This window comes from Hylobates moloch, unplaced genomic scaffold (assembly GCF_009828535.3).
Source record: "Hylobates moloch isolate HMO894 unplaced genomic scaffold, HMol_V3 SCAFFOLD_15, whole genome shotgun sequence".
NCBI lineage: Eukaryota > Metazoa > Chordata > Mammalia > Primates > Hylobatidae > Hylobates > Hylobates moloch.
Window position 1 is genome coordinate 45241176 of NW_026652290.1, and position 26783 is coordinate 45267958.

Sequence of the window (26783 nt, forward strand, 5' to 3'; positions counted from 1 at the left end):
GGGTGTTCATTACTGATTATCTGGAATGAAAGGCTCAGCTCCCTGCTTAGCCCTCCCTGGCAGCACCATCGCCAGCATGCTAGGATGTCTGGTTACAGCCTTGCAAGAGTGGAAGTCTTGGCTCCCACTTTGGCCTTTGTTGGCATGGGTGGAGATGGCACCCCAGTTCTTACCGTGGTGTTGGCCTGGAGCCTTTATCTTGCTGGACTGCCCCTTTCCTGCACCTTTGGCAAGAGAGAGCTGGCTTTTGTCGAGGCTTTGTTTATCTGTGCACATTGGTGTTTCTGAGTGGATGTGTGTGGCAAATAGAAAACCCAGGAACCTTACCATCATGCCTTTCCTCAGACCCCAGTCTCCCTCCAGTCTGTCACCTTCTCTGCCTTTCAGAATCATCTTCTTTGCTTTTTGTATACTGCGTAGAGTTTTTAGTTGTGCTTGGCAGGAAGAATAAGGAAAAGATCTACTCCATCTTCCCAAAAGTGTAAGTCTCCAGGTGTTTTGTTTGTTTGTTTGTTTGTTTAAATGAGATTTATATTTCCCAATTAGGGAAAATCTTGGGCTCCACTAAGTGTAGAGACTGAAATGGGATTAGAAAGTCATTTGTAGAAATTTGCACTGTAAAGCCACAGATGGTACTAATCTCACAAAAACCAAACTCATTGGTCATACCACTAATCCTAGAAGAGCATTACAGTCTACTTATTGATAGGATACGTTACTTATAAAGGATTGAGATGGGATAAGCATGTGGACTTGGGTTAGTGAGTCTCAGAGAAGGTCACAGCGTTGGTATATTTCACTGTTGAGAAGGCTAAACACTGACTTGTGCAGCCTGGCAAGATGCTGCTGAGCACTTGCCACATGCTGGGCACTATGCAAGGCACTGGGGCTGGGGAGATCAGTAAGGCCTATCCCTGCCCTTAGGTGCTTAGGCTGTATGACGAATAGAGCCAAGGGGGTCCATGCTGGGAGCCTGGAAAGAGGCGATCTCAGGGAGAATGTCGCAGAAGAACTTCATGTCCAGAGACAGACCTGAATGATTGCATGACCTCAGTAGGTGAGGAGTCTGTGTGGAGATCGTGGGAGCAGGCAAGCAGGGTGACCAGCCTCAGGGACACTTCATCCGAGCAGTGGTGTGAATCCGACAAACCTGGCTGCCCTACCAAGATTCCTTTTCTGCCACCAGGTTCACCTTGGGCATATTTCTCACTTGGTCACTTCAAAGGAAACGCACTTCTGAGTTTTTCTAAACTGCTTCTCCATTCAGCTTGTACTATCTTTATTTAGAGGGGTTAATTTGTATTACTGATTATGCACCAGTTAAATTGTCGTTCCCGTAAAGCTGGGAGACATCCTGCCTTCTCCACTGTTCATTGAGTTCATTAATTCATCTTTGAGAGGACAGTCTCCCTCTGAATTCTGTTTTTTAATTGGCAAATAATAATTATATATATTACACAATGATTGCCCCTGATAGGTCAAGAGTGGAGCATGTGGAAGAGTTAGGGATAGGCTGGAGCAGACACTGGTAAGGTAGGTGAATCCAAATTTGAACTTTATCCTGTAGAAAATGAGGGACAGGATAACATTTCTAAGCTTTAAAAATGTTTCAAAAGGAAGTCAGGGCTATTGACAGTGTAGCAAACGGAGTGGGGTGGGAGAGTGGGGCAGGAAGAGATGCTCACTGGGGAGACAAGGCCATTATGGGTGGCCAGGCAACACTTGAGGAAGCAGGGAGTGGCAGTGGGGGTGCATGAGAAAGGAATTTGAGGTTTTAGAAGTAGAATCCATTCCTAACGATTGATAGATGGTAAAATTGCATTGTTTAGATCATTTCTTCCAGGTGACTCAGAATTCTCCCAATTCTGCTCTGAATGACAGCACCTGTCCACCAGAGATTCCCAGGGGACAGAGAAATAGGAAATGAGGCCCTGCATTTTCGCCAGCAGTTCCCCCAACACAGGTCTCTGATAAACCTGGATAGAATTTATACCAAAAAGCCAGGGTATTCTTTTGTTTTTGTTTTTTTGTTTTGTTTTGTTTTGTTTTTGTTTTTTTGGAGAAAAGGTCTCACTCTGTTACCCAGGATGGAGTGCAGTGGTGCAATCATAACTCACTATAACCTCAAACTCCCGGGCTCAAGAGATCCTCCTGCTTCAGCCTTCTGAATAGCTAGAACTACAGGTGTGTGCCACCACACCCAGCTACTTTGATTTTAAAATTTTTGTAGAGATGAGGACTCACTATGTTACCCAGGCTGGTCTGGAACACCTGGCCTCAAGTGATCCTCCTGCTTTGGCTTCCTAAACCTTTGGGGATTACAGGCCACTGCTGCGCCTAGCCCAGGGATTCCTAAATTGACCATAGATTATTACTGTCACCTGGAGGTCTTGTTAAATAGACTGCTATGCCTACCTGCAGAATTCTGGCTCTGTAGGTCTGGAATGGGGGCCGTAGAATTTGTATTTCTAACAGGGTCCCAGGTGATGCGGACTCTGGGGCAACGGGGGACACTTTGAGAACTACTGACCTAACAAAAGATTTGGAAGAGTCTCTCCTTTCCCTGAAGCCCAGTCTTTCTACTGGAACCCAGCCCTGAGGAAGAGACAAGACCCTTAGGAACATGCTTGCCCTGAGAGTCAGCTTACTGCTTTAGCCCACCCAGGGACAAGCGGAAGGCAGAGGCCACTCCCTGCACACAGCCTGTGGGAACAGGGACTGCCTGCAGCTAGACGTCGGCCATCCAGTCTTATCAGTCGGGTTAGGGAAGGCATATTGTCTCCCCTCCCAGTAACATTTGAACTTGGGAATCCAAACAGCAGAAGAAATCATACATGGCCCTGAAGTAGCTCCTAGCCTGGGTGGTTGGATTGATGTTGATACCGTGGACCAGTGGCTCTCAGCCTGGGTGCACAGTAGAATCCCTAGGTTCTATCCAGAACTGTTGAGTCAGAATCTCTCTGAGGGGTGGGGCCTAGACCCTGAGGGGTTGGGCCCAGACTGCAGTATTTTCTTTTTAACATTCCATGGGTTATTCTGAAGTGTGTCTGGCCAAGAACCGTAATCACAAATTTGAGAACCCACACGATGTTTTTAGGATAGTTAACTCAGTTTTGGACATTTGGGATTTGGATTGTTGATGTTAATGAAATTGAGCCCTAGGGAGAATGTAAAGGAAAAAGGGAAAAAGCTCCAAGGGCAGATCTCTAGGGAATACCAGCAAAGATAGAGCCAGCAAAGAAGTTGTCAGAAGAAGGGGTTCATAGTGGGGCCTAGCAGGAGCAGGGGCTACATTCTACAGTGTCCAGTGGAATGGGAAGGTCATGTAGAATGAGGAATGATAGGCATCATGGGCTTCAACAGGTTAGAGATTCTTGTCAAGGTGCTAGGGACAGAAGTCCAAGGGCTGCATATTTAGTTAATAAGGTGATGATTTTAAGGTAAAAAGGGTAAATTACTCTTCTATGCAATAATAATTTTTTTTTTTTTTTTTTTTTTTTTTTTTGAGATGAAGCCTCGCTCTGTCACCAAGGCTGGAGTGCAGTGGCACGATCTCGGCCCACTGCAACCTCCATCTCCTGAGTTCAAGCGATTCTCCTGCCTCAGCCTCCTGACTAACTGGGATTATAGGCACATGCCATCATGCCCAGCTAATTTTTATATTTTTAGTAGAGATGAGGTTTTATCATATTGGCCAGGCTGGTCTCAAACTCCTGACCTCAAGTGATCTGCCCTCCTCGGCCTCCCAAAGTGCTGGGATTACAGGCGTGAGCTGAATTAATCTTTTGTTACTGAAGTTTTCAACTTAACTATTGTTCTGTTAGGTATTTTTTGTCTATTCATAGCTTCACTTTTTGAGTTTAGTTTTTGAAAATTCATTTCCAGCCATTTCATATTTATTATGGAAGTTTCAGGTTATTGTAAATATAGATTATTTATACAGATTTACTGCCCCTCACCCAATGAACCTAAGCATGATAAAATTGTATAATTGCAGGTGCGAAGTTTATTGTATGGGGAACTGATTTTGAGGTATTCTCAGCCTGGGCTGTTGAACTCTCAGAATGTAAGAAATTCCAGAGCTCGTGGAGCAAAGCGGGACACTCCCCTTCCTGTCTGCCATGGTGGGGAGAAGCTCTGGCTCTTCAGTGTAGGTCAGGGGCCTGTTTTTTGTTGGCTTAGTTTGGTTTGGTTTGGTTTTTTGAGGCAGGGTCTTGCTCTGTTGTCCAAGCTGGGGCACAGTGGCACGATTATAATTAAACTAGTCAGTCCTATGCTTGAAATGAGATGCCCCTTCAATTTTTGAGACTTACTATCCCAGTTATGGTTTCAGATCTAACACTTCTTGGAATCAGTGTGCAATAAATGATGAAATGACATTCCTGGAAATCACTAAGTGATTCACTTACTCTTTTTCTAGCTCAGGCTCAGCAAACTTTTTCTGTAAAGGGCCAGGTAGTAAATGTTTGAGGCTTTATGGGCCACAAAGTATCTCTGTTGCCTCTTCTTATTTGTGTCTTTTTTTCGACCACTTCAAAAATGTAAAAATCATTCTTAGCTCACAAGCCATAAAAAACAAGACTGCAGGCCAGATTTGGCCCATGGGCCATGGTTTGCCAACCCATTGTAAACACTGAGGTTTGAGTCTCCCGTTAATGGTGGCATTCTCTGGGATAAGGCATAAAACACTGGAGTTTTAATTAAGTTGTATTAAGTCACCATTATCGAAAAGATGTATTAGAAATTATGACCCGTACAGACTAGGTTAAAATGTGGCTTCTGTGGCTTCTGCAGCTTGCACCTGCCTGCCCGCCCAGGTGATTTTGCAGGCACAATCTGAGGTGCTAGAACCTGGGGCTTTCTCTGCCTCTGTCTAGTCCTGCTGGATTGTAAGCTCCATGAGGGCAGGGGTTATGTTGTTTGCTACTATGTTCCCAGCACACAGAACACTGCTGGGAAACATGTTCGGGGCTGGTTCTCATTTACCTTGATGGCATCCAGATTTTTCAAAGTAATTGGCTTTCTGTATGTCCATTTTACTCTCTGTCCATATATATACAACATTACATAGTACTCATGCGCCAGTTACCGTTCCCAGGGATTATGTAATTCCTCAGTACAGCCCTGTATGGTCTTGTCTCTCCATCGTACAGATGAGAGGCCATGGTCAGGCAGCTAGCTTGTAGAAAGCTGCCAGGGTTTGAACCCAGCCATTATGGCTACACTGCTGGGACTCTTAGCACCCCTAAAGGGAAGCACTTGGGCGGCTCGTTGTTTATGTCACTATCAGGCTTCTATCTCCCAGCAGATGTCAGCAGATGTTTTTCACCTCTCTTACTTTTCAAAGCTCCATCACCCTTTGGAGAATATAAGAACATTCTGAGACAGACATACAGATTTGTTAAAACTGCCGAGTTTGTCCAAACTCACTGAACTATACCCTTAAAATGGGTGTGTTCTATTATATGTAAGTTGTATCTCAGTAAAGTTGATTTTTAAAATTGTTCTCATCACAAAGTCAAATGGATTTGGAAAGCTTTAATTAGAGAAGAAAAAACCTTTTTTTAATCAGAAAAGAGTCCAGCCTCTTCCAACAAAAGTTGTAATTGCTTTGTTTTCCAAGCTAGCTATTTAAAAATCAGGAGTTCTGGCCGGGCACGGTGGCTCACTCCTGTAATCCCAGCACTTTGGGAGGCCGAGACAGGTGGATCACGAGGTCAGGAGATCGAGACCATTCTGGCTAACATGGTGAAACCTCATCTCTACTAAAAAATACAAAAAATTAGCGGGACGTGGTGGCGGGCGCCTGTAGTCCCAGCTACTCAGGAGGCTGAGGCAGGAGAATGGCGTGAACCCAGGAGGCGGAGCTTGCAGTGAGCCAAGATCTCGCCACTGTACTCCAGCCTGGGCAACAGAGCAAGATTGTCTCAAAAAAAAAAAAAAAAAAAATTCAAGAGTTCTTTTACTTTAATTTTTATCCTCAGGGAAAGGAAAACCTCTTCAGCGCAAGGTGAAACCACCTAAGAAGCAAGAGGAAAAGGAGAAGAAGGGAAAGGGAAAGCCGCAGGAAGATGAGCTGAAGGACTCTTTGGCTGATGATGACAGCTCCTCCACCACCACAGAGACCTCCAACCCCGACACAGAACCGCTCCTCAAGGAGGTACGGGCTGATCTCACAAAACAAAACACAAGGGAGAAAGAGAGGTCTCCTGCAGCTCACAAGACCTTCCATCTCATAGACTCTGGTTTTAGTACAAAAGTAATGTTTAAATCTAGCATGAGCACCTACTGAGGAATGGTTCATGTGCTGGGCATGCCTCCAGAGTCATTCCCCTGCAGACAACAGTCACAGCTATGGGGATGAATGGCTCCATGTCTTCCAGGGAAGAACGGTTGGAAGCATGTTAATAAAGTAAGATGGTTAGAAACTGGAAACGCTGCTTGAAAGCTAGGGACTATCTGGAATAGTAACTATTCTACCTCATGAAACTTCTTTCAGATTTTAAGGATCAAAAGAATGAGAAGGAACTCTACCATTTTAATTAGGTTGTGTTTTTCCTGTCATGTTGCTCCTAGCAGCTGCTGGAAGCGGGGTTTTGGTGGCCGCTTACTCCCAAGCAGTAGAGTGCTGACCGCCCTGGAGGGAGTGTGGCCCCAGGAAAGACCCCAGGCTTTAGTGGCCCCCAGGGACGAGGAGCCCAGGCCAGGACACATCAGCACGCCAAGAAGCTGCCTCGCCCGTTGGAGGCCTCAGCTCCCAGGGCTGTTATCACAGCAGGAAGAGCAGTGCAAAGTGTCAGGTCCAGTGGGCCTTAGTGACGGGGTCAGATTACTACTGTGAGTAGTATGGGATGTGCAAGAAAGGGTAATAATTCCACTCTTTTGTTTTTATTTTTAGATAAATAGATTTCAAATCTAAACTGATCCTAATACAGCCTTTAATGTTGTAGAACAGACTTGCTTTTTTAGTTTTAGTCTAGTGACCAAGGAATCACTTCTTACAGATTTCCAGCAGTGTCATTCACATGCGTTAATGTTTAAAATGAAATTTATATGTAACTTACTTTCAAGTCAGCCACCTTTCCCTTTGCATTCCCTCACCATTACCGTGGTCCTCTGTCTACCCCTAGCCCCACTCCTAAATAGTTCTGGAGCTCTGTAGTTTATAGCACTTCAACAAATTACTTCAGAGAAGCGGAAAGCCCTGTGCTAAATTTTGAGTAAAGTCCCAGCAGTTTAAACCCTGTGCATCAGCATTCGGAAGGCATTTTGAGCACAGGCTTTCTGCACGACTTTCTCCTGCTTCCCTTCCCACCTGCCGGCCTCTTCCTGCATACCCCCTTGTGGCCCCCTCTCCAGTGGCCCCCAGCGGCCAGTGTTCTGTGCTCACCCACTGATGTCATTCTTAGCTCTCTGTTCATTCCTTCCTGTGTTCCCAGCTCCTTCCATGCTATTTGTGCAGCTCAGAACTCACGTCCTTCATGAGGCCTCCTTGTCTGGTTACTACCCTGTCCCCTCCAACGAGTTGTCATTCCTCCTACTCAGCAATCTGCATAGAGGCCGTGTGCTTTTATTTCTCTGCGACTGATCTCAGTTTGTCAGTTAATGTGTATTTTCTTCCCAGCTAAATCACAACTTTGATAGGTCATTTTCTCTTGCATGTCTTTTCCAATTCTGTTCTACCCATTCAGTCAACACATAGGAATTGAGCACCCACATGCCAGACCACGTGCTAGGCAACAACAGTGGACAAAAGGCCATGTCCTTGTCCTTGAAAAGCTTATGGTTTACAAAATACCTGATGGGTCAAGTATTCAAGAAAGACTTCATGAATAACTCAAAGTAGTTTCAGACGATGTGTGAGCCAGGGAGATGTTTTAGCCTCAGCTCTGGTTATTTACTCTTGACAGTTAAATAGATTCACCTGGTGTGACTTATTAAAATCCAGGCTGTCTTCGTAATCATAAATTGTAAAGCTCTTGGGTAGACGCTGATTCACCATATGCTTATAGCTCCCCTCCACAGCCATCACTGTCCCCTTTGCTGAATATGTCCTTCCCCGTCTGTTCTCGCCAGTGCTTCCGTGAACACAGTGTTTTACAGATTGTCTGGGGCAAAGAACCAGGTTGCTTTTAGTACACAGACCACTCCACATGCAGCTCCCCAGGCGAGTTCAGCAATACCTGAGTGCAGCCTGGGCAACATGGTGAAACCCCATTTCTACAAAAAATACAAGAATTAGCTGGGCACGGTGGCATGTGCCTGTAGTCCTAGCTACTCAGGAGGCTGAGGTGAGAGGATCGCTTGAGCCCAGGGGCGACAGAGTGAGTACCTTGTCTCAGAAAAAAGAAAAACCCCCACACACACAATACATGAGTAGTTGTGTACCCTGTTCAGGAGACAGGTCCACTGATCTCACACTCGGATGCTGCAACGATGTCAGATTGCCACAGAAATACATGGGGCAGGTTCTGTACTTTCCTGGTCCTGGCTGGGCCAGCTGGGTAGCACAGCTTTAAGATGCATCTTGGATGTGGCCACCCAGTCCAGATTCCACATTCGAGCAGGCAGGACAGCCCTTCTGTGCTACTGCAATGGCCAGTAACATTCCTGCAGCAGAGGTCCATGCTGGTGTCTGTCATGTGTCTCCCTCCTGCTAGACTTCACCATCCTTAGGAGGAGAAACTGGGGCCTCTTGGTAATCCCATGGCCTGGCGTCCAAGCGGGTGACCCGTAAGTGTGTGTGGATGAACTGGATGAATAGCCCCTGCCATTGATGGAGGAGCTGTTAGCTTAGCATTAAACCAGCCGGAACCCTGCCACAATCGCAGGCCCGCAAGCATGGCCCCTATGTGCTGCCACACTGCTCTCTTGTCCTGGGAGTTGTGCTCAGGATGGGGTGCATGGCTGGAGTGCTTCACTTTATACTGCAGTCTCTAGTGAACTTTTCTTTTAAGGAAATACAATGTTTTACTCCCCAGTGCTTGAAAAGAAGCTACCCGTTTGCTACTGCCACTGCCACCACCACCTCCAGTCAGGATATGAGTATAAATTAAAATGACGTTCTTTATAACTCCAACTCACCAAAACATAGTCGAGACAAATTTTACTTTATTTTTTGAGATGGTGTCTCGCTCTGTCGCCCAGACTGGAGTTTAGAGGCATGATCTCAGCTCACTGCAACCCCTGCCTCCCCAGTTCAAGCGATTCTCATGCCTTAGCTTCCCGAGTAGCTGGGATTACTGGCATGCGCCACCACGCCCAGCTAGTTTTTTGTATTTTTAGTAGAGACAGGGTTTTACCATGTTGCCCAGACTGGTCTTGAACTCCTGAGCTCAGGCAATCCACCTGCCTCTGCTTCCCAGAGTGCTGGGATTACAGGCATGAGCCACTGCACGCAGCCGAGACAAAGAAGGCCGAAAAATTGACAGAACCACAGTGAAGACAGATTTGAAGAAAGGAGTTTGTTTTTACATATATGATGTGTATATTTTAACATCTTTGATTTTGTGTCTATATCTTAAAATGGAACTAATTTCAGTCATTTTATTAATCCTTCTCAGCAATTAAGTGTCCATTTTTTACAGGATACAGAAAAGCAAAAGGGAAAACAAGCCATGCCTGAAAACCATGAAAGTGAAATGTCTCAAGTGAAGCAAAAAAGCAAAAAACTCTTAAATATTAAGAAAGAAATCCCAACAGATGTGAAACCCAGGTGAGAGAAATAAAGTACAGAGAAATAAGGTCTATAAAGAAGTTGCTGGCGAAAACCAGGTGCTATTTTGATTTGGCCATTTGGCTGGCTGGTTGGCTTTTAGGGGAGTTGATAGCAAAATCCAGGTGCTACGTCACATTCCTCTTGGGATTTTTCTGTCATCTGACATGTACTGTTGTTGACTCGGAATAGCCATATGCTTCTCAAGTCAGATGTGCAGAGGGCAGAGCTCACGATCTGTTATAAAAATTTAGGAGGAAAGTTTCTGTTGGTGATTCAGTCCCAGGCTGAGATCCATTTTACTTCTGCACAAAGATAACCTTGATGATTGAACCACAGGTACAATCATAACTTTCCTCCAAAAGATCTCTGAGTCTGTTGAATTGTTAACCCAGTTGGGATCTAGAGTTCGTGCCATAAAACTTGGAAAAGTTTATTCTTACCTTAAAAATGGCTCAGGGCAGTTGTCACCAGTCAGACAGTTCTATCATTAAATAACTCCAGTTCCTCCCCATGAAATGGGATTCAGTGGCCCCCAGGGAGGGCTTGTGCAGGCTGTTTCCCCAGGGAGATGAGTGAGTTGAACTGTTGGGTTATTACCTGAAGTTACTTCACATTTTCATTAAATGTTGGCTCAGCATCTACCTGATAATTTTAGTGTTGGTGCGTCAATAATACCTTTCCTGGTTCATTGTATAGAACTGTCATCAGCACAGGAGCTGCTGTCTGCCTGCTTGTGGTTTGTGATCAGTGGAAAGTGATAGAGGAAGTCGAATAAATTAGGTGTAAATTTAAAAGGAAGACTTGTCTGTCATCATAAGTGTGGGCCTTAGATTTGTGGAAGGTCTATTCTTACTCTGATCCTGGGAATCATACTTGAGTTTTGCAAAAACACTGCTAACCTAGACTCTTTCCCTAGATTATACGGCTTCAGGCAGGGCCAGTCCTGTTCTGTAGAACCCAAAAGCTAGTAAGAAATTAGTGATTACTGCAGTAAAATTTAACCTTGTCCCTGAATTTATGAAATAATACAGTATATGGTGGTGCTTAGTAATGAAGTATTTGTACCTAAAATTGACTCTTTTGTGGAAATTGTTAGTTCAAGAGACCAGGTCCCACAATTTGTTGAGAGCAGTCTGGCCCGGTAGAAGGAACGTCAAGCAGAGTGGTGTCAGGTGGTTGATCATTTGAGGGGGAGAGAGAAAAAGAGACCACCTCTTCTGAAGAGGAGGTTCACATACTTGTATCTCTCCTGAGAGAAATCCACCTGAGACACCAATATCCTGGCACCCCAGGACAGGAATAACACTGGGCTACTAGCTAGAGATTCTTCTTCTTGGCCTTTTTCAGGCTTAGGTGAGTGATCAGATATTTTAAAGTAAATGAGGCTAATAAGTCCAAATAATGAAAATCCTCATTTTTACATTTGCAGAAATCTTGTGAGGTAGACAGACATGCAGTAATTCCTATGATGATAAATTTTAAAACCAGTGCGTCTAAGAATTATCTTAGAGATACCATTCCGTAGGTGACTGTCACCAAATTGGCCCTGTTGATTAGCCCTCATGCCTGAGCTTAGTATTGTTAAGCAGATAGAACACACTAATCCTAACCCCCATCCCTGTTCCACGGACTTATGTCGTATTCTGATTTTTTTTTTACAAGTTGACCATCAGCAAATTTGCATTTGAAAAGTTAGTCAAAGACTTCGCTTGAGTGTCACTACCTTTGCAAGGGTTTTTAGTTCTCTGGTAAACCAAAAAGCTTAGAGTGGTCAGTCCTAAACCACCCAGTCAAGGGGCAGTTACAGCAATAACCCGTGCTCTCTCAATATGTAGTTAAAAGATAAATCATTACCAGAACACAAATCAAGCTGTGTGCTTGAAACTGTCTTTTGTAACTGGAGAAATCAATATGCAACCTTTATTCTATCCTCCTTTATCTAATCTCTTTAAACTCACTGATCTCTTATTTTTCTGAACTCTAGGATGAAAGTATTGAGAGTCAGAATTTATTAGTTCATCAATCATTTAATCAAATAAAGACTGGTTTTTTTAATAATCAGAGAAGGTTGGCTTTCTGAACAGAGCCATTCTCTGACTCCACTGCATTCTGATAGTAAATGTCAAACACTGTCACTCAGATAGAATCACAGCCAGTCCTAGCTTTAGTGATTCCTGAAATTCCTATCACCTTTTAGTGTGTTAATATATGATCCCACATATCTGAAGGACAGGTACACATCTTTTAATAAGATATGTCATTAATAAGGCATATATCATTGCTTTTTTTTGGAAGCTTTATAAGAGGTGATAAAGCCAGAGGAGTGGCTCAGCCCCATCCATCCACACTCCCAAGAGCTGACCTCAAAAAAATCACTTGCTAGGAAATAGGAGCGTGGGGCTGCAGCAACAGAAATCTGATCTAACCATGTTTTCCAGCTGTGGCAACATAAAAATGGGCCTGCAGACCTCCGGAAGACTGTAGTCTATGTCAGAGATGCCAAGGAATGGGAATCAGATCTCAGGCGCTGAAGGTTTCTGCAGAACCAGGAAGGGCCCAGGGCATCCCTGGTTTAGGACCCTGAGTATTTACTGATCCTTTTGTTTTTCTGTTTATCAATATTATATGTTTACATAAATGTAATCTAAAATAGGCAAAAGAAGTAGATTAATCATATTATTTCTGAAAATCTGCTTAAATAACACGCTCAACTCAGGGCCAAGGGCCGTGAACACCACACTGCACACGCCAGCCCCAGACCTGTCAGCACTGAGAAAACCCTGCTTCACAGTTGGTCACGTCCCTAGCTGTGTCCTCAGCTCTGCCTCTCTCCTCCCCAGACAGAGATGTGTACTGTGTATTACAGGAATAAAAATAGGCCAGGCCTGAGTCAGGTGTAACGTTGTGAAAAGCAAAAATAAAAATATGAAATCTCAGAATATTAAGAAAAACTATTATTAAAAAATGGAAGAAAATATAAAAATAAGCCAGGTGTGGTAGGTAGCTCACATCTATAATCCCAGCACTTTGGGAGGTCAAGGCAGGAGGATTGCTCGAGCCCAGGAGTTCAAGACCAGCCTGCACAATATAGCAAGACCTTATCTTACAAAAATTTTTTCTTTTAAATTAGCCAGGTGTGATGGCACACACCTGTAGTCCCAACTACTAGGGAGGCTGAGGCAGGAGGATTGCTTGAGCCCAGGAGTTAGAGACTGCAGAGAGCCGTGATTGCACTACTGTGCTCTAGCCTGAGCAACAGACTGAGACCTTGTCGGTAAATAAATAAATAAAGCCTGGCATCTGAACCGCCTTTCTGTTTTTCCTTTTTAAAAAGAATCACTTCAGTCTGGGCATGGTGGCTCACGCCTGTAATCCCACTGTAATCCCAGCACTTTGGGAGGTCAAGGACGGCAGATCACCTGAGGTCAGGACTTCGAGACCAGCCTCACCAACATTGTGAAACCCCATCTCTGTTAAAAATACAAAAATTAACCAAGCATGGTGGCGCACACACCTGTAATCCCAGCTACTCGGGAGGCTGAGGCAGGAGAATTGCTTGAGCCTGGGAGGCAGAGGTTGCAGTGAGCCAAGATCATGCCACTGCACTCCAGCCTGGGTGACAGAGTGAGACTCTGTCTCAAAAAAATAAAAAGAATCACTTCATCCTGGCACTTTGGGAGGCCAAGGTGGGCGGATCACGAGGTCAGGAGATCGAGACCATCCTGGCTAACACAGTGAAACCCCATCTCTACTAAAAATACAAAAAATTAGCCGGGCGAGGTGGTGGGCGCCTGTAGTCCCAGCTACTCGGGAGGCTGAGGCAGGAGAATGGCGTGAACCCCAGGGGGCGGAGCCTGCAGTGAGCCAAGATCGCGCCATTGCACTCCAGCCTGGGCGACAGTGAGACTCTGTCTCAAAAAAAAAAAGAATCACTTCAATTAAGTTGGCTGTTACCCATTTTATTCAGAAGCCTTAAAAAGAGATTCTTGATAGAGATCATCTGGCTTAATTTAGGAAAGTATGAATCAGCAAAAATAACAGGAGTTGTCTGGCACCTTTCTTCTTAAAAACCAATTACTTTTACAGTGGCACAGAATTTAGTTTTGTATAAATAGCTACCCACGCACACTTAAAAATAGATGACACCCACACCACCTCCACCACCAGAGGGCTGGTGTCTACTATGGGAGCCTTTGGGGTTTTTTTAGAAGATGGGGTTTTTAAATAATCCTGTCAGAAGTGGAAGAGATACAAAAGATATTATAATGTAGCATTCATCATCTGGCCCATAAACAGTGGATTTTTCACTTCAGTTTGTTATCCTATCTAAAATTCTACTTATTTGGGCTAACGGAAACCCTTTGGCTTTTTGGTTTGCTCTCTTACTAATTCCAGATATAATACCTACTTATTATGTGAAATTTGTGAAATACAGTGAAACAAAAGAATGAAAAGAAAATGTCCTTTGACCCTACCACCTTATAAAATGTTTGTAAATAGCCTTCTTAAATGTATTTGTTTATTTATGAGCTCACACTTTACATTGAGGATGTTGGGGAGCGAGGGTGTTATGGTGCCGTTAGATCTGGAAAGTTGGAACTCTTCTCACCTTTGAAATCTCCTGTGAATGAGCACAGTGGATTGCCTCTGACCCAGAACCTAGCTGAAATGCACTGTATCCTGTGGGCTGGGAGGACAGAAGGCAACGTGGTGCATGAAGAACTTGGAGCATGGGGCTGGGAGTCCTGAGTAGTATCACACACTTGAGGGTTGGAAGCAGAAAGCACACTGAAACGTGGAAAATGCTGGTGATGCATCCATTTTACACTGTCTGTGTAGACTTTGTAGATTTGTAATGAAAAGCTAGCTATCAGCTCAGCCCTGAACTGACAGCTGTCACCAGGAGCTCTGTGGAGATCCCTGAGGATTCTTGGAAGATTTCTCCAAAGGGGCTACTGGGCTCTCTGAGCTGCATCTCAGCCTTTGCTGGAAAAGGTCCTTCTTGGACCACATTAGCTGAGCCCCTTCTGGAGATCCTCCCTATCCCACACATGGTTTTGGTGGGCATTAGAGATGTGGTTTCATAAAGAATGCCTTTGTAGCCCATATAGGTATTTCACTCACAATGCTGTCTTCCATGGGCCAGCTACCCAGTTCATTTCTCTCAGAGATTCATTCTTTCCAGCTGCTGTCTCCCAGCAGGTTTTCCTATCTCACTTATTGAGCTTTGGAAACTTAAGATATATTTATACATGCTTATTATCTTAAGCTTACCTCAAAATCTTTCAGAAAGCATGTCATTCTAAATAAATCAATAAAAATAATATTTAAATTTTTTGCCTAAGATTAACCCTGAGTTCAAGAATAAGAAAGAAAATTCATCCTAACCCACTCCCTGTAGTAATCAGGAACTTAGTTCTGGGTCACCTCATAATTTCTATGAGAAAAATTTGTTCAGTTTTGAATAATGGAGCCTCTAATGTTATAGATCTGAGATCTTTCAAAATCTTCATGTTCAGGAATCCCACTGGTGGTGGTCTAGATGCTGGGAGAGACTCACTCACAGGCAGAATGACTGCACTTCCAGCCCTGAGCAGCAAGTTGGTGCTAAGGGCTTTCTCTCTATGCCTTGTCTGAGACAGATCCTCCCTCCCATTACATACTATTGAATAATGGACCTCAGTTCATTGTCAGCACTTGGAATAGCAAAGGTTCAGTCTGCAAGTGCTGAATGTATGCTGGGCAGTCTTAGCTACAGTGTTGGGCATGCAGCCAGTCCTGAGTTAGGACCAAGGGTAGATAATGCCCCAGGAAACCACATTAGCTTCCTGCATGCAGTTGTATTGTAGAAGAATTACAATCTTAATGACTTCCGTCCTCCAAAACAAAGGAATGAATTTGTATTTTCAATCCATGCTTGTCTTTCAGTTCATTAGAACTACCATATACTCCCCCTTTGGAAAGTAAGCAACGTAGAAATCTCCCAAGCAAGATTCCTCTTCCAACTGCAATGACAAGTGGATCCAAATCACGAAATGCCCAGAAAACAAAAGGTATTGTCAATTTGTTCTCTATGATCATGTCTTACGGATCTTTTCATAGTGCACTGTATTAACAATTGTTGTGCATTATCAGTAAGCAGCCAGTAGTTATTAGTCATGCAAGGCTAAGGCTGTGTTCTTGTCCTCATTAGAAGGTTCATTGAAATAGACCTGAAAGAAAGGGATTATTCTCCATTAACCATGTTCTTTTCTGATTTTTGTGCAGGTACACGTAAGTTAGTGGATAACAGACCACCTGCCCTAGCAAAATTCCTCCCGAATAGTCAAGAATTAGGCAACACCAGTAGCTCAGAGGGTGAAAAAGACTCTCCTCCACCGGAGTGGGATTCCGTTCCAGTTCACAAACCCGGCAGCTGTAAGTATAGTGGTTTAGAAACCACAGGGCTCCACTTACCCACAATCCACCCCACTCTGGGCATGGAACTCTTCAGGGGCATGTTGCTTTAAAATACCCATTGGCAGTGCTTTGCCAGCTAAGAGCCCATTGTTAACTAGCCTAATCAGTTGCTAAACTGCTGCAGGTTGAAATCAGTCCTGGTAAGATTATTTACATCAGGGGACTCATTCAACAATTCACATCAGGGCTTTCTTTTTTTTCAGGGAGCTGGTGTACTAGCACACCACTGCCCAATGTGCAAAATGGAATGGTCTGTTTGGAGTGGTTAATCTTCTAAAGAATTGTTTGCCTTATAAAAGCATTGACTCAGCAATCCTTTACCTGACGAGTTCCTCATTTATAGTGTAATTGTTTTTGTAAGAATTCCATTTCCTGTCAGCTTTACCCATGTCTTTTTACATAAGCAACCTACACGAAGGTTTCATTATTTTTCTCACTACCTCGACCTTGTTTCTCCAGTTTGGCCTGCAGTAAATCAAGACAGTAGGCACAGTCAACCAAAATAGAAATCCTTACCCTACAGACACTTGACCTGAAATAGGGGGCAACAGAGACCAGAAAAGGGAGGGGCTGACAGCAGGGATTTGGGATCAAGAGAGGTCCTGGCCTTAGGACTGATTGGTCCGCACTCACCACTGTGTTGGAGTGTACCAGAGGGCAAGTGAGGAAGACCAGAGATGCAGTCAGGTTCGAGCAACAGTCGGGTCATTGAAGGTGAAAGGAGTTGGACGATGGGCAGGCTCACTGGGCTGAATGAGGGCAGAGAGCCTGAGCGTCCACACTCTCGCCGGAATGTGTAGATACATCCTGGAAAGCGATGCTGTCTGAGATACATCCTGTAGCCCTATTTGCCATGAGACTTTCTGGCACCTTTTAATACTACTTTTTGCCTGGGGTGAGATACAATCCTAAATCCTTCACTCAACAAATCTTGAAGAAGACCATGGGTGGTCCAGGTGGGATGCTTCTGCTTCCTAGCGCCCCCTGAGGTTTCTGCTGGCCATTGGCTCTTGGCTTAACACTCCACGATTTAGGCAGTTCCCCATTAAACAGATGCCACTTTCAGCAACAGAACACAGCCCCTGGAGCCAGTTTCACAGGGGTGTTCTGAGGCCCAGTGAGGTGACATGAGCCATGCTGATGACGTAACGACACAAGCATGCAGAATCATGCTGCCGGGAGAGCGGGGGACAGCCAGACACAGCCACAAGCTGGCTGGCAGCATCCCCACCTGGTGGCACCTGAGCCACTTGTTGACATCACTCCCTCTGTGTGGAGGGGAAAGGATGACAGGACCCAACCCCAGGCAGGAGATTTTGGTGCCACTCCTTGGGGCAGGAATGTGGGAAATGGCAGGCCAGCCCTCTGAAGGAGGAACTGTGAAGGGCCCAGTGTCGCAGGCCTCAGTTTCCTGCCTGGCGCTTCCGCAGAGGCCAGCTGGTGCATCTGAGTATGGCACCTCGGGGCAGAGCTGCACGGTGTGCACTGGGGGAAGAGATGCAGAGCTTGTCTCCGCAGCCCACGTCTGTGCAGTCGTTTTGTGTTTTTCTAGGCAAGCAATCCCTTACACTGGTTCCAAGCCCTGTGACCTCTCTGCCCCCACTGACAGCTTTACTAAAATGTTCCAGCAGAGCTCCACTGGATAGAGAATATGGGTGGAGGAAACCCAGAAGAGTCGGTCCCACATGCTCTCCATCACTTTTACCTTCCTACTCTGCCCCAGCTTTCTCGTCCCCTTTTATCCCTTCGCCTCTTTTGGTGTTTCGTCTTGCTTAGACCTGAAGTTCTGTGAGCGCTGTTAGCAGTGTCAAGCTTAGTGCAGTTCCTTGGGGTGAAAGCGTTGGTCCCACCCAAGACTGTGCAGCCAGCATGTGGCAGTAGCCGCTGGGGGGAGTTGTGCAGCCTCTGTGTAAAGATCTCTCCATCCCAAGTAGCACCCCTTAGCATGGTGCCCTATACCATCTGTACCATGTGAGTTGCACAGAAAATGCTCCTTGAATAATTTCATGATTTAAAAAGGCAAAAAATACAAAGGGTTATTAAAAGGAAAAGCAAATCAGAAGCCACAAAGGAAAATTTTAATATTTGAATCAAAACGTTCTCTAATTGCAGCTCCTGTACTGTTCTGCATCTCCCCTTCACTCCTACCTCAAGCACTGTTCCGTAGGGGCTTTTGCTAACTTCCCTTTGCTTTTCCTGTTTCATTTCATCATCACAGTCTTGGGAGCATCTGCAGCACTGGGCCTTGTGAAACACATTCCACCCACAGGAGCTGCCCGCACCTTTCCCCAGGACAGGCACCTCAGGATGATCGAGCGCACACAAAACAGAGCACAGCCTGCTCCAAGTGTGGGCACTGTCCGAGGGGACGAGTCACTGCAGGGGCGGAGCGAGGCCAGTGAAGGTGGCTAGGGAAGGGTCAGGACAGTTGTACAAATAGCAAGCCGACAGTGTAGACGTGGTGTCAGATGGGAGGCCTCAGAGGAGCGTGAAGGGGACATAGAGATTCGAGCAGGGCTCATACGGGAGAGTAGTGTGAGACATGTCCTGAGTATGGGCATCAGGTCAGCAGATCCACAGAGCCAGCGAGGAGGGGCCCATGTCATCAAGGGGTGAGAGTGGGCGGGTGGGAGACAGGACCGTGAGTCTGGCACCAGCACCAGCAGCACTGGGGAAGGCCAGAGAGAAGGTAGCAGGCGGCCCTGAGGATGGGGGAATGGAGAGCACGGGCTTCCAAGAGAAGGCTGCTTTGCCCGGCAGGGCCGTGCTGGAACCTTGACCTAGCCAAGACATGGGGAGCCTTGAGCCCTGAGCCCTAGGGGTGGGGGAGAAGCAGCTTGTGCTAGAGGGTGTGACCAGGGAAGCAGAGGCAGCAGGCAGAGCGGCTGCAGTGTGGCAGTGAGGGGACAGGAGAAGTAGAGCAGGGGGTACTCAGGGTACGCAGAAATCTCACAAGGCAGGAGGGGCCAGCCAGGTAGCTAGCTGGCCAGGCCTGGGCTGGGGATCGTGCCCTGTGGTGATGGGAATTCACAGGGCCAAGCTCTCCCCTCACCTTCTTCCTCTTGCAGTAGCTACAGCAGCACCAAGTTGCACACAATAAATGTGCAAAATGATACATTTTTCTGATAAAAGGTATACATATTTCCGTTTACTGAGTAGAGAATGTTATTTTATGACTGAAATTTTTTGTTTTAATTTTAGAGACAGGGTAAGACTGAGTGCAATGGTCTGATTATAGCTCACTGCAGCCTCAAACTCCTGGCTCAAGCCTCCCACCTCAGCCTCCCAAAGTGCTGAGGTTACAGGTCCGAGCCACTGTGCCCAGCCTGTTTTCGATTTTTAAAACAGCTGTATAGACATTACTTTAAAGGGCACAGGACTATACTAGGAGCTTAATAGGAATCAGAGCTGCACATCCCAGTCACGCCAACAGAGAGGCTTTACTGAACTTGGGGATTCAGCCCAGAACACTGCACCTCCCACAGCTGTAAACCTGCATGTAGGCATGAGGATTTTCCAGGTCCCCAGGCAGCGGCCTCAGCTGTCCAGGGGATGTGGAAGACCCTCCTCCCCTACCTGAAGTGGGAGAAGCGAAGACATTGACTGTCGCCACACAATACAGCAGGGACAGGGCACGCTCTCGCTCCCCTCAAATCCCCAAGTGCAGATAGATGTGGCTGCTTTCTCTTTAAAACCTATTAAACAACACATCTAAGAGCTTTCATTTGTTTTCTTTGTAGAAGGGCTTGAGCTATGCATAGTCTTAGAGAACATTCAAAGTGATTTGGAAGAGTGCTAATCAAAACACCACACTAATGAGCCCTTTTGTTTTTAATTTCCAGCTACTGATAGTCTTTATAAACTTTCTCTGCAAACCCTCAACGCAGACATTTTCTTAAAACAACACCAGACCTCACCGACACCTGCCTCCCCGTCTCCCCCGGCTGCCCCCTGCCCCTTTGTGGCCCGCGGCAGCTACAGCAGCATCGTCAACAGCAGCTCCAGCAGGTAGGCCTGCTGCTTCCTTTCCGGTCCTCAGCTTGAAATGTGCCTAAAACCCGATGTCACACCCTTTAAATGGAAACACTTAGCGGCCACAGACCACTGTCTGGTGTTACTTCTGATGGCTGCCGGCTTGTGTGGGCCCTTTTGCCTGGGGTCCACCCCCCGCTTCCTGCTGCTGTGCCCAGCTCCAACAGTAACCCGGTTCCCATTCTAATCCATTCATTCTTACCACCCGTGGACCGAGAAATGCACCATTTAGCTCACCAGAGTGATATTCTCATTGAGCCAATGAGCATTTACTAAGCCTTACATGAAGACCTAAAGGGGATTCCTGTGAGTTGGGAATGTGGGTTTATGTGACACTAATTTCAGCCTTTGGACAATTTGGCTTAGGACTTAGAAGAGCAGGATCTGGTCCAAGACTGTTGTGCTGGGTGAGGTGCTGCAGTAGGGGATGTGTGCATCCGGGAGGGCAGCCTCCTGACCACACAGACAGGAGGCAGGAACCATGCTGTTCTCCGAGGCACAGAGCCTCACTCGTGTCCGCCTGCCACAGTGTAGCGCAAGCCTGACGGTCACGGATGGCACTCTCACTGTGTGCCTTGCCATGGCGTGGGTTTCTGTGCATCACATCACCGGCCAGCCTGGGGTCAGGTCCTCCACCCCATTGCCCAAGAGGCAGTAACCACTGAGGCTGGGGGAGCCACCTCGCTTACGGGCCTTGCCACAGGAGCACCTCGCCGTGTCCTGGCAGGAAAGGAGACTCCCTGAGGCCCAGCCCTTCCCGGTGTCGGTGCCTGCCCTCTGCATTTCCTGTCAAGTGGCTCTCTAGCGTTCTTCACAAAAGTGTGATCGAAGCCTCTGCCAGTCCCTAAATTGTGATCCCTGCCCTGGTCTCTTTCATAGTGATCTTTTGTTTTCTTACCTTTCTCCAGAAAGCCCTCTATCTCTATCTGATTAAGCAGTCTGAGGCCCCAGAGCATGTGACATGAGGCTGAGCGATGCTCTGTGAGCTGCCCCACTGCAGAGAAGCCCACTCAGGGCTCAGTCCTGCCAGCCCCACACCCCCCCGAGACAGGGCACTGCTGATGAGGAATGAGTTCTCTCTTTGCTTCTTTTTCAAGTGACCCTAAAATAAAGCAGCCAAATGGAAGCAAACACAAGTTGACAAAGGCAGCCTCGCTCCCGGGCAAGAACGGCAACCCCACTTTTGCTGCAGTCACAGCTGGCTACGACAAGAGCCCAGGTCAGTGCCTTTGCTTCAGAGACCTGCCACGCCAGGCACCAGGCCTGGTGGAATGACCTCTGTCCTAATGTGCCTTCCATTGATTGAGCGTCCATTGTTACAGGTGGGAATGGCTTTGCTAAAGTTTCTTCAAACAAAACAGGTTTCTCCAGCAGCCTTGGCATTTCACACGCTCCTGCTGACAGCGATGGGTCAGACAGGTATGGTAGACCACCACTAACCACTAGAAAGACGAAAGCCTTCTCAAATCGGGTTAGCACCTTTTATCCATAAATGGGTTTCAGGGCATTCTTCCCCTAATTTACCAGGAGGCATTTGTCAGAAGTGGTCAAGTGCCTCTAAGAAATCATGTCTGCTGGGTGGAAGCAGAAAGCCAGCTGTGGTGCCTTCCCCAGGGGGTCCAGATAGAGAAAGGGGGCACCCATGCCTGTCTTGGCCCGGCAGGCACACATGTTACACCTGTTCTCACTCTCCTCCATCTCCTGGTCTGTGGTAAGATGTGATCTGATCATTAAAAATAGAAGAGCAAAAGTGACTTGGGAGGGGGGAAATTTGGAGCAAATACTAGCCAGTTTATAGTAAATCATTGGCCATGCCTCTTTCTTGAGCCAGGCTTGTTTTTCATGCAGCGAGTGTGGTGGCCTGCAGCAGTCACCTTGGTTGACTTTTCCAGATAAGCAACAGTAGAGCCCCAATTTACCTACTTTGCACTAATAGGAAATGAGTCCTAGATTTGAAATAGTTTTTAAATAAATCTTCCAGTACCAAAAAGCAAACAGAAGGAAAAAATGTCTGTTTCTCTGCAAAACACTTGGTTTGAACCAGGCTGTGAGCTAGTGATAGGGCATCCGGAGCTCTGAGGCTCCCTCCGACTCAACCCTTATGGTAAGCAGCCATTGTTCAGCTCTTCCTTTTGTCTTTGTTTTTAATATTTGAGTACCCCCCGTTGAAGCAGTGTCTCCTGTTTGTGAAGCTGTGCACTATGGATCCGTTTGCACTAACCACTATACATTTTTGTGTGTTGCGTTTTCCTCTTGTAACATTTAGCTCGGGTTTGTGGAGTCCCGTCAGCAACCCAAGCAGCCCTGACTTCACTCCCCTCAATTCGTTCTCCGCCTTTGGAAACTCTTTTAATCTAACTGGTGGTGAGTGTTTTAACACTAGATGTATAACTAATGAGCCTGTGGACAGAGGAAGGGAGAGGAGGTGTGGTTTTGTGTGTTGGAGAACACAGCAGAGCAGCACTGTGGAAGAGGCCCCGCAGGAAGCTCCCTGGGAAGGGTCCCCTCCCCTCCTCCTCCCTCACCCACACCAGCAGCCCAAAGGGGCAGTGGACCGGGCTCGACACGGTGTGCGTGTGCCAGTTGGTGTGAGTTCCATCGCGGGTATTGAAGGGCTTCACAGAAGGGTTCTGGTCTGAAATGGGACCCCTGAGCATGCCAGGAGTCCTCTTCTTGCTCTCCAGAACTAGAGGTCACCATGGAAGCTTTGCATTACCTATCATGTGAGAGTGGGGAATGTTTGCATTTGGATGTCATTGGTGGCATATCAGCTCGTGCACTATGCGTTTGAGTTCTGGAGGACATTCGTGCCCCTACTTCCTCTGGGCTGTGGTGGGGCTGGTGAAGTGGGTGTGGTGGCTCCAGGAGCAGTGGTGGGAGGTATGCCGTTGAGTGAAGCCCCATATGCCGTAGTGATCATGGCAAAACCAAATATGGACTTGATGACTGTTGCTTTATTTCCAGAAGTTTTCAGCAAACTCGGATTATCTCGATCGTGCAATCAGGCCTCACAGAGGAGCTGGAACGAGTTTAATAGTGGCCCCTCATACCTTTGGGACTCGCCAGCGACAGATCCCAGTCCTTCCTGGCCAGCCACTTCCGGCTCCCCGACCCACACAGCCACAGTGAGTACTTGGGGCTGGGGCTGGGGCCTGGCCCTGGCCCACTCACTCGCCATCTGCCATTGCTGTGACATGGATGGCACTGACATAGTTATAAACAACAAACAGCAGCATCAGAGGGGTGGGTTAGTACTTTCATTGTCTCCATTGCTTTGTCTTCGTATTCTGTCAAAATGACCGATCGATGTTCTTCAGAGCCATTACAATCAGGAAGTTTTAGGAATAACAACTGAACAGCTATGGGGTTGGTCTCTGGAGTCCCTCCTAATAGATCAAGGACATTTTCTGCCTCTTCCCAACCTGTAAATGGACCACAAGGGTGACCATAGGCCTATGGCAGGTTCAGATGGTTGAGGGAAGCCTTCAGCATCTGTGCAATGCAGCCACTGGGCACCCAGGAGCAAGCTAGATACTGCATTTACTTTGTTGCTGAGAAGCACCTGTCTCTTAGCTTAGATTTTCAAGAGTGCATTTGTTTGCTTCTTGGCTAAAGTCTTCTGAAAAGATCATGCTCCAAAAGAGTATTCTTGCCAAGGAAAATAATTAGTGGTTTATGCTTCCACAAAATTACGACAGAAAAATATGACCCCACTGTGTTTGCCTCTTTGTTCTCAGAGAAATTAAATATGCAAGGTTTCATAATAGATATTTCAACTTTACAGATTCCAAAGGTTGTCTTCATGTGTAATTATTCAGCCTTCTGTTTTAAAACCACCTTAACCACTCTTCAAAAGAGAAGTCAGCAAACTTTTTTTTTTTTTTTTTTGAGATGGAGTCTTGCTCTGTCACCCAGGCTGGAATGCAGTGGCGCGATCTTGGCTCACTACAAGCTCCGCCTCCTGGGTTCACGCCATTCTCCTGCCTCAGCCTCCCGAGTAGCTGGGACTACAGGCGCCTGCCACCACACCCGGCTAATTTTTTGTATTTTTAGTAGAGATGGGGTTTCACCGTGTTAGCCAGGATGGTCTCGAGCTCCTGACCTTGTGATCTGCCCACCTCGGCCTCCCAAAGTGGGAGTCAGCAAACTTTCTATAATGAGTTAGATAGTAACTATTTGAGGCTCTGAAGGCCGTGCTTCACCGCTGCCATTGCAGTACACAGGCTGATGGGCGCAGCTGTGTTCTAATACAACTCTCTTTACAAAAGTAGGCAGAGCTGGATTTGGTCCACAGGCTGTCTTTTTTAAAATATCACAACCAGCCGGCACAGTAGCTAATGCCTGTAATCCCAACACTTTGGGAGGCTGAGGTGGGAAGATCACCTGAGCCCAGGAATTTGAGGCTGCAGTGAGGCATGATCACACCACTGCACTCCAGCCTGAGTGATGGAGCAAGACCCTGTCTCAAAAAAATCAGAACCATCTGCTCAAATACATATCTATATATAAAACATTTGTTCTAAAGTAAACAAAGTAAGAGGAATGCGTGCCCCAGCCTCATCTTTTCTGTAGCCTTACCCCCTTACCCCTTTGCCCTTACCCACTTGACCCTCTGCCTGCCAGGCTCAGTGCTGGACACTTTCTGTTTTGTCGCAGTCGGTCCTCGGTAACACCAGTGGCCTGTGGTCCACCACTCCATTCAGCAGCTCCATTTGGTCCAGCAACCTTAGCAGCACCCTTCCCTTCACCACTCCAGCAAACACGCTGGCAAGCATCGGCCTCATGGGCACAGAAAACTCCCCAGCTCCTCACGCTCCCTCCACCTCCAGTCCAGCTGACGACTTGGGACAGACCTATAACCCGTGGCGGATATGGAGCCCCACAATTGGAAGAAGAAGCTCGGACCCTTGGTCTAATTCGCACTTTCCTCATGAGAATTAAGCAAAAAACAAACAAACATAGTGGGCCCTTGTCTAGATCATGATGTGCCAGTTTCTGAGACATCTTTTTAAGGCTCTTACTGCAGCTGCCCCTCCGCACCCTCCTCATCTTTGCAAAACAGACCCAAGCAGGGCAGGCTCAGACCACTCGCTTCTTTCAGATCTGTCTTGCAATTATGGTAACATGAGATTTGCTGTTGTGCTTTTAGAGAAAAGTCTGGACTCAGCCACAAACTCTAATAAGACCTGTACATCTGAGAACCTTTCCCGTTACTGCGTTTTCACCACCTGTCTTCCCCATGCTTTATTTATCTGTATGAACACAGATTTGACATTACAGCTAAGGAAATAATTTGAGTTGATTCAGAAGTCCTGGCATGTGACAATTTTGTTAAATTACCAAGTTTGGTTTTTAATAATTTCACAATATTATGCACCAAGATCTAATTTTAAAACTGTATGAGGACTTCGTGCTGAAAATACAGAGTATTTTTTTAAAGTAAGGCTGTCTTGGTTTAAAAGCAGATTACAGAAATGTAAGTCAACTTAACAGTGAATGAATGTAAAAACATTCAGTTGAGACCATATGCATTTTCTGTGCTGTTTGTACTTGAGGTATGTAACATTTGTATACCTGAACTTATTTTAAAGATGAACTGAAATGCACATAGCCAAGTCTTGAGATACAAGATTGAATGTGTATTTCTTAAAAATACAACTTTGTGTTGTACTTTGAAATAAATGATGCTTTTTTCAAAAGCCTTGGCTTGTTTTCTGGTTTTTTTTTACACACAAGGTGTATTTATTAGGATTTTCTCACACCACAGTAAACCACCTTATCCTTGCCTTACTCTGTGGAGCTGACAGGTTAAGACAGGGTTTGCTTTCTCATTGCTGGAACTTCCTGCAGTCTAATGGAGTTCTGTGTGTTCCCATGGCAATCATGGAGGGTCCTTGATCGAAAACGACTTGAAAGCCTGTTTGGATTCATCCAGTAAGCGTTTTCCCTCTGCCACTATCCTAAAAGGCCTCATAAAAAGCAGTCAGTCATTGCTGCAATTTATTGAATACTGACTCTGTGTCAGGTACCTGGCTAACACTTTGGGATATGTTGGGTTACTCCATTATACCTGAGGAACCTGGCTAGGCAGTGCTGGCTCAGAGGCCCCAGGTCAGGCTGACGCAGATTCACATGGCACCCACTGTGCTGCCTTCCTTCTGGTCACAGTCACCATTCTCAGGAAAAGCCTGTGTCCAACTCACCACTGTGTGTTCTAACAAACACTGGCCAACCTTTACCAGCCTTCAGTCTGAGGAAGTTGTATGGTGAGAGGAAGACAGAAGGAGAGAAGCAAGGCACGGAGGGAAGACAGCAGGGACTCAGGGGCGGCCTGGGGGAGCACTCTGGGGGCCACCTGCGGGAGCTTACCAGCAGCAACACAGCGTGCAGTGCCCCTTTGCCCCCTTCATTTCTAAATGGTGGCTTGGAGACAAGGGGGGATGCCTTGGGCTATGGCACAAGGGCTGGGGGTACTAGAAACAGCTATTTACCCACTGGTATTGAAATGCTTTAGCAGTTTACCAGCTGATACAGCTATACCCCAAAGCCAGGCTGGATGGAAAGCAACCTGTGT

General features: G+C 46.4%; 1 protein-coding gene across 3 annotated transcripts in view; it reads left to right on the plus strand.

Moving 5' to 3' along the window:
* Positions 1 to 25908, plus strand: part of TMEM131 (transmembrane protein 131) — a 251291-nt gene extending 225383 nt beyond the window's left edge. For 2 of the 3 annotated variants that reach the window (XM_032178666.2, XM_032178668.2), the window contains 10 exons: positions 5985 to 6160; positions 9588 to 9715; positions 15647 to 15771; positions 15986 to 16135; positions 20020 to 20185; positions 21307 to 21428; positions 21532 to 21628; positions 22476 to 22573; positions 23174 to 23334; positions 24866 to 25908. In XM_032178666.2, coding sequence (XP_032034557.1) covers positions 5985 to 6160; positions 9588 to 9715; positions 15647 to 15771; positions 15986 to 16135; positions 20020 to 20185; positions 21307 to 21428; positions 21532 to 21628; positions 22476 to 22573; positions 23174 to 23334; positions 24866 to 25150 — 1508 coding nt within the window. In that variant the 3' untranslated portion in view covers positions 25151 to 25908. The remainder of the gene's footprint in view (positions 1 to 5984; positions 6161 to 9587; positions 9716 to 15646; positions 15772 to 15985; positions 16136 to 20019; positions 20186 to 21306; positions 21429 to 21531; positions 21629 to 22475; positions 22574 to 23173; positions 23335 to 24865) is intronic. The other variant, XM_032178667.2, reaches the window with a different exon arrangement.
* Positions 25909 to 26783: the final 875 nt, after the last annotated feature.